This window comes from Terrapene carolina, unplaced genomic scaffold (genome assembly GCF_002925995.2).
Source record: "Terrapene carolina triunguis isolate 2854851 unplaced genomic scaffold, T_m_triunguis-2.0 Scaffold88, whole genome shotgun sequence".
NCBI lineage: Eukaryota > Metazoa > Chordata > Testudines > Emydidae > Terrapene > Terrapene triunguis.
In genome coordinates this window covers 8,880,012-8,888,018 of record NW_020664439.1, presented here as the reverse complement: position 1 = coordinate 8,888,018, position 8,007 = coordinate 8,880,012, and the positions used below count along the sequence as shown (strand labels likewise).

The 8,007-nt window shown below is 40.3% G+C and overlaps 1 protein-coding gene across 1 annotated transcript in view; it reads right to left on the bottom strand.

Annotated features, from left to right (window-relative positions):
- Positions 1-61: 61 nt before the first annotated feature.
- The window catches only part of MRPS22 (mitochondrial ribosomal protein S22), a 10,881-nt gene continuing 2,935 nt past the window's right edge, over positions 62-8,007 (bottom strand). The window contains exons 3-8 of the mRNA XM_026649953.1: positions 6,566-6,730; positions 5,875-6,018; positions 5,211-5,294; positions 3,108-3,253; positions 580-679; positions 62-272 (exon numbers count right to left, since the gene is read on the bottom strand). Coding sequence (XP_026505738.1) covers positions 180-272; positions 580-679; positions 3,108-3,253; positions 5,211-5,294; positions 5,875-6,018; positions 6,566-6,730 — 732 coding nt within the window. The 3' untranslated portion in view covers positions 62-179. The remainder of the gene's footprint in view (positions 273-579; positions 680-3,107; positions 3,254-5,210; positions 5,295-5,874; positions 6,019-6,565; positions 6,731-8,007) is intronic.

Sequence of the window (8,007 nt, the reverse complement as noted above, 5' to 3'; positions counted from 1 at the left end):
TACCCTACTGATTCCTTGGTAGCTACAGTTTGCTATTTTATGAAGAGTCCGAACCACATACCTCAGTCACTTGTTTATTTTAGAGTTTTATACAGCATTAGCAACATTTTGTACTTCTCAAATGTTAACATGATGGAATGCTTGAATGTTAACACTTTATTAAATAAGCTCTTTTTATTTCACAAAGCTGCTGAACTAGCCAGTGCTTCTTGATAAGCCTGAAGAGCCAGCTCTATATATCCTACCTTCTTTGATTCTGTTTTCATGAACACCTGTTAAAGACAACAGCTATTAAAATGGTGACACAGGGTACAGAAGAATTTATTGTACAATTTCTGATGTATAGAATGAGTATTCCTTGTGGCATCTCAGCATAACAATTTTAACAAAGTAAGTGGTAAGTCGGGTGTAGTGACTTCTTATACATACCTGCTATATGTTTATACACTCTCATTTGCTAGTTAAAGAGAGTTCCTTAAAGAACTAAAAGAGACTTTGTGGCTAGCTATAAAGAAAGTAGGTATCAATGTGAACCTCACCTTTCCATTATTCTATCCAAAGCAGAAAAGTGTACTATACCTTGATTAAATCTACTCCATGAGCTTCCTGTTCTTTTGCTGATTCACAGTCAGGATGGAGCATATGATAGAGGTTGATTAAGCATGTAGCATCATCCATTCTAAAAACAAGTTAAGACTCATTTCTCAGTTCTTTTTGGAAATATCGTAGCTTTTTGTTAGCACAAGCGTATGAAAGTACACCTCTACCTCGATATAACACGAATTTGGCTATAACGCGGTAAAGCAGTGCTCGGGGTAGGGCAGGGCTGTGCACTCTGGTGGATCAAAGCAAGTTCAATATAACGCCATTTCACCTATAGCACGGTAAGATTTTTTGGCTCCTGAGGACAGCGTTATATCGAGGTAGAGGTGTATGTAGGTACACCAGCCCATAACTAAGATCCAAGCAAAAATTTGAACACATCTCCACAGTGTCACATCTTGGCACTCTTTATGCTATATGCAGAATAAGAATGCTAAGAGACTCTGACTAAGGGTGCAGAGAAGCTGACCCATGCTATGTCTTGTTTAAGGCCTGTGCTATTAGTCCCTCCCTAGCATATGTTTCAAAATACACAATGGCTCTGTATTCTGCCAAAAAGGGAATATTTATCTTCACCAATCCTGGAGTGTAAAATGGCTAACAATCCAGCCAGTTTCCAGAGCTTTTTCTGATCTAATGTTAGTTTCCCTACTAAAAATAACATTGACTCATCTCCCAAAAATTAACTCAAAAGCAAATGAGAATTAATCATGTTATCTACATTTAGGACTACTTATCACCGCTCAAAAAAGCAGCAAAAAGGGAAGACAGTTTTTCAGTAACTGGAGTTCTTCAAATAGATTCCCCTTAAATATTTTCCAGTCCTACATAATTGATTTTAAGCCTCACACACTTCTGAACCTTTTTAAAAAAGGGTCATATTTTCCCCTGAGATTAATTTCAGTGAATGTGGTAGCCACTTCACAAGAATCCCATCTCCCATTTAAAACTAGGATTTTAGATTTTATAGGGTACAACACACTCTCCAGTTCCCAGTTTCACTTGTCCATTAAAATCAAGTATCAGTCATGACATATGTCTCATATATTTAAGAACATTTATCAGCTATCCCTGGTCTTGCACCAACATTTCCATCAAGGTTGTTTTGGAGCTATTAAAGATTGATTTGTAAATTTAAAAAGTGTATTAATTAGCTACTTAAAACCCATACAGTAGTCTAGTGGTAGCTGAAACTGCTCTGCTGGAATAATTTTTTTTCTGGTGTTCAAGAAAGTGGCTGGGATGAGACATATTTAGTGCAGGTGCTCTTACACAAGTAAAGTACCTCACTAAGGCCCTGGAAACTCCAGGGCAAAAACCACCAACTGCCCAAAAAGTCAGTCATTGTATACATACTCAAATTGGGGAAATAAGGACTAATGATACAGTAACTCCTCACTTAAAGTCGTCCTGGTTAACATTTCATTGCTGATCAATGAGAGAACATGCTCCCTTATAACCTTGTTTGGCAGCCAGCTGCTTTGTCCACTGCTTGCAGAAAGAGCAGCCTGTTGGAGCTAGCTGATGGGGGCTTGGAACCAGGATGGACCAGCAGCCCCCCTAAGTTTCCTGTGCAGCCGCCTATCAATTGCTGGCAGTTCAGCTGTCCCTCCCCCCACTGCCATAACATGTGCTGCTGCTGTCCTCTGCCTTGGAGCTGCTCCCAGGAGCCTCCTGCTTACTGTGCAGGGGGGAGGAAGATAGGGGCTAATGTCAGGGTGTCCCCCTGACTCCCACTTACCCCATCTCCATAGAGCTGAGGGGAGGAGGAGGCATGACAGGGCTCAGGACGGAGGGAGCATGCTGGCAGGAAGTGCTGTCTCAACTTGCTGATCTACTTAAAAGGGCAATGCACATCTCTCTCACATACAGGGTGAGTGTCTGTCTGCCCTGCTGTCTCCCCTCCCTCCATTTGTGCTGCCTTGTAGAGTGAGAGGCTACATTAACAACGTGTTAACCCTTTATACTCAGTCATTTGTCTGGTGAAAATTTTTTTCCTGGAACCTACACCTCCCCCTCCCCCATTTACATTATTTCTTATGGGGAAATTGGATTCGCTTAACATTGTTTCGCTTAAAGTCGCATTTTTCAGGAACATAACTACAACATTAAGCGAGGAGTTACTGTATTTCATTTTCACCCTGTCCTCCTAAAGTAGAAAGCCAATCCTAAAATTCCACTTAAAATCATGAAGTGATCAGTTTACAAAATATATATGTAATTTAAGATTGAGTCTTAACACTCCACTGAGTTAAAATGTGCTAAAGGTTATAAAAAAATAAAAATAAATCATAATTGCAGTTTAAGTTAAATTCTGCAGGAACTAAGAGGTACAGATCAGTATTGGCTCAATACAACCCATAACTTTTTTGCATGTATATCCATTCGCATAAGCCAAAAAAATTTTGCAGTAGGTATTTTCATGACTATTTGAAATCAGATTTGATTTTAACTGTTTTTATGCTAGGGAAACAAAGCAAAGCTAGTGTCCAAACAGCACTTACAAATTTCTCTGGATCATATCGATTAATAAGCCATCTGTCTTCTTCCTATTTACCAGATACCACACCATTCCTCCAAAGTGTCTTGTTGAACGTAGAAGATGATATTTGGCATGTTTATCAATGTCCTCATATGTCTGATGATGAACCTACCCAGAAGAGATTTTAGTTTACAATCCTGATAATCTCCAAATCTTGCTAAACTGCCAGAAGAGTTAAAGATTTACCTTTGCAACACCTGCAAAGGTCTAGAATAGTGCTGACAGCACACAGATGGCCTCAAAGCAATGTCAAACCTAGGTTATTGTATGTAAAAATCTTAATTTTAGACAACAGCACATCACACTGGGATATCCCAATTCTAGGGGGTAAATTAGAGGGAAATACAGTCACAGCTAACATACTTTCATTATTGTGGGAAAATGTTAGTCTGAAGCCTTCAGTCTACTCCTTAGCTATGCTCAAGTGACAGGATCTACACACTAAGCTTTAAGGAGGAAAAAAGAAAGCAGGAAGGAAGCAGAAGATGTATGCTTGTCATATATCCATGCAAGGAACCAGCAGGGCACCTGCAGTCTCAGACCTCAAAGCTTCAGTAGATGCTGTGAGGTAAAATGTGTTAATAGTTTATGAATTTTTTTTTTTATAAGTCTCAATTTGCCTTTTCAACAATATCTACTTAACTTATTTTTCACACTATATCCCAGTTTGAACAATAAAAACAGACAATTGCGCTTTGGTTTGTAAATCAGTTTCACTTTCAAGTTCTGACATAGCAGGAAGCTTCAGAGTTTGGGTTCTGGGAATGGTTTAACATGGATTTCAAGGAACTACTGCTGTAGTAAGATGCTATTCAGCATAAGTAAGGGTGACAATCAGGCTCAAAATGACTAATCTTATGGTAGAGTATAGGAAAGGTTATTAAGAAGGGAAACAAACTTTGCTAAATATGGAACTATGTTCTCGTACATTTTCAATGAACGCTAAGAAGTTTTACAACTATATCGTGCACTTGAATTAAGAATACAGGTTCCAAGAGTTAAACAAAATGGATAGGTAGGAAATTAAATTCTTCTTTATTCCAACTAGGAGTTACTGAGCACTTGGCAATTTTGAAAATCAGGCCACCGGCATGGCTTAAAGTTAGGAACTAATCTTTATAAATCTTAGCTTGTAACCCTAAATAATTTCAAGTAGTTAGTACTAACAAAAGTACCATTTACTTTTTTCACTTGGAATCTTAAGGTCAATATGTGTCTGCTCCAGTCAAATTTTGTAAACATAAGACAACTCTACTCATTTGAGTAGTCTTACTGAAGTCAATGGGACTATCTATATAAGATAAATTACACACATGCCTAACTGTATGCAGGAGAATATTTCTTAATGTTAAGAACAGTATAAAATTAAAAACATCCATATTTCAAAGCTTATATTTTTGCTGGTTCATTGCTCACTATGGTTAAGTGACACTAACTTATCTTTTCCCAGAAAATTTTTGTAGCTACTCTTATCACTATAAGAAGTTAAGAGATTTTTAGTTGGCTTACTTTGTGTAATTGACAGCACTGTACAGAATCTGTTTGTATGGGTCTGTCACATAGCCACAACGGAGAGAAAAATATTGACAAAGAGCCTATAGCTGGGGTAAATGTAGTATCTGAAGCCATTTTTAACGCATTACATTCACTAGATATCAAGTTGGTAGTGTCCCTTTAACTTACCAGAATTTTGTACATATTATACAGTTTTGTATGTGTTCACTAAAGTTGAATTTATTTTGAAATGGTAAACATCTTGTATAGCAGTGTTACAAAAAAAGGAACAGTTGCATAGATAATTTACGAAGTGAAAATATAGAATAAAAGGTAGATACAATTGGACAGTGATTTTTTTTTGTTTTCATAACATGCTGGTCTCATAGAAAAACACATTAAAAGAGCCTTACATTTTCCAGCTGCATTTTTATATCTATGCAGCTATTAAAAGGCAATATGATTTTTCAATAGCTATGGTCCACAGAGAATTCATACTCTCATACAAATGAAAACCTACAAGCTGTCATTGGCATTAGCCTTCCTATTAGAAATAATAAAATTGACTTACTCTGATATAGTTAGCTGAATCTGGCTCAAACTGTGCAATACACAGGTTAAGTACATCTTCATGACGGTTCTCACGAAACACAGTCTAAAAAGATAGTTGTAATTCAGGAATAAATTTTATATTACACCTTATTCTAAAATGAAGAAATTAAACAGCCAGTACGTTTCTATTTTAGGTAATGACACCTCTCAGGAAATGTCAACAGGTACAAGGCCAAGAATGACAAGCCACCTGAGTGCAATAATTGCCCTTAGATTCCTTACTGCAGTAATGAAATGAAATATATAAAAGTAAAGAAAACAAAATTTATTTTCCAGAAGCCACATTGCATTTTCAGCTTCAGGTCAGGCACGTAGTCTTATCAATACACACAGTAGCTAAGTGTGGACCTGTAACATAGACAACTCATTCCATCTGATTCATCTGCACAAAATTTGTTTGTTCCTGACTACCAGAGTGTAAATTTATGAAAGTGAGCTATGCTGATAAGTATCTTTATACAAGACTAACTGCATGCACACTACAGGTTTCTAAACCAGTATCACTGAACTGGTACATAAAACAGGCCTTTACAACACAGTTTTAAACTTTCAATTTCAGTATCACACTATACCAGAAGAGCAGCACGAGTGTTGAATCTCCACAAAGCCAAAAACAAAATTACCATAAGGTTTTCATCCTTGAATATTGGTGGTGGAACAAGTTTGCGTCCCTCTCTCGGGAAGTACACCTGAATCATCCTGTCCCGTTCTTCCCAGGTGGCCTTACGTAACACACCACTTGTTTCTCTAACTACAATGAAACGCTCCTGAAATCAAGGGGGAAAAAATTTTTGCACATTTTATCACGATATTTTTCTTAATTTTTCCCTTAGTATTCAGAGGTGAGGTGGGGGAAATCTGGCTGGGAAAAATCCTCCTGCACAGCAGCTCAGGATAAGCAGAAATGCTAGAAAAGGGCTTTCCTGTTCACAACTGTAAACTTGTCCAATGTCGTTCATATTTATGCTTGTTAGTCATGTTCTAGAAATGGAAAAAACTAGTAACAACAAGGGAAATTCACTGAACACTTACTGAATAATTGCAAATATCTGGCTTTCTTCTGAATACCCAAAAATGAGATTTCACTCCCCTCCTTTCCTTTCAAGAGAAATTCCTGCATTACAGCATCAGAATGTAATTTTTAGTTCTGCTGGCAATAAATGTTTCCTCATAATTTTATACTGTACTTACCTGAGGTTGAACTGCGATAACATATTTTATTGAAACCCAAGCCTGTTCCTTTGAAGTTACAAGTAAAAAATAAGGTAAATAGTCAAGAAGCTCTTTTGCAGAATATACTAGTGAGTTACTCACACGGTGTGGAGTGCTGTAAGTTATATCTGTAAACACGTATTTGACAGTTTCAGTTCCTTCCAGGATCCTGTCTTCTGCTAACACATCATCAATTGGCTCTCGCTCACTCAGAACGGGGGGCATTTTTAATAGTTCTTTAGCTTCCTCAATGGCTTTTCTTGTGGCCTAAAAAAAGAAAATCCAATAACTTTACAGTGAAATATCACACTGTGTTGGAGAGTCATTCAGCACAGGGAAGAACATGTTTAAAAAAATAAACTTCCCTCAACTTTTACTACATTGAAATGTATTCCGGAGAGAGACACAGGCTGGCTAAAATACTATGCATGCGTTTCTTTGTGGACAATAGATTCAAAGAGAATACTGAATGTGTTGATGTCACCTAATTTATTTCAGCTAAGTCCCTAGATAGATTTCTAACCAAGGTGTATTATAACATCACCACATGCTTAGGAGAGACCAAGGATAGTGGTAGTAATAAAACAGGCTTAAGTTAGGAATCTCAACCATCCAGAGGTTCAGCCAGGGAACAGAAAAGACACTGCGGACAAAAAACTTCCAGGATTTTAGGTAGTTTGGACATGAAACAAACATACATAGAAAACACACACACACACAGCATCAAAGAAAAAAAAAGAAGTTTAATTAAAAAAAATCATCATTCTAGAGCAGGGGTCGGCAACCTATGGCACGCAAGCTGATTCTGAGTGGCACACAGCTCCCTGCCGCGGTCCTGGCCCCCAGTCCCACTCAGCCCCCCCGCCCACCGTTCTCCCCTGCGGGGGCAGGAGGCAGAAGCTTGGTTCTGCAGCAGCCAAGCTTCCCCCCTCCCCCGCTTCTTCCCCCTGTGTGGTGCTTTCCTGCCCCGCCTCCTCTCCTTCCCTTGCCAATCAGCTGATGGCCCTAGCGAGGGGGAGGGGAAAGAGTGGCAGCGTGCACACGGCTCCGTAGAGGAGGCAGAGGTAGGGACGGAGCCTGGGGGAAGGGGGTGGAACAGGGCATATCCCTTCCAGCCCCCTGCCATGAGCCGCTCAGGGCAGGGGGCTGGGAGCACCCCCACGAGTCGAGCACCCCAGCCTTCTGCCCTGACCCCCCCCACACACCCCAGCCTTCTGCCCTGAACCCCCCACCCCAACACACACCCAGGCTTCTGCCCTGCACCCCCACAGCCCCATCTGTCTGCCCTGAACCTCCCCCACTCCAACACACACCCAGCCTTCTGCCCTGTACCCCCCACAGCCCCCAGCCCTCTGACCTGACCCTTGAACGCCCACACACACTCAGCCCTCTGCCCTGCACCCCCCCACCCCAACACACACCCAGCCTTCTGCCCTGCACCCCTACAGCCCCAGCCCTCTGCCCTGAACCCCCCACACCCCACACACCCAGCCTTCTGCCCTGCACCCCCCCACACACCCCAGCCCTCTGCCCTGACCTCCCCC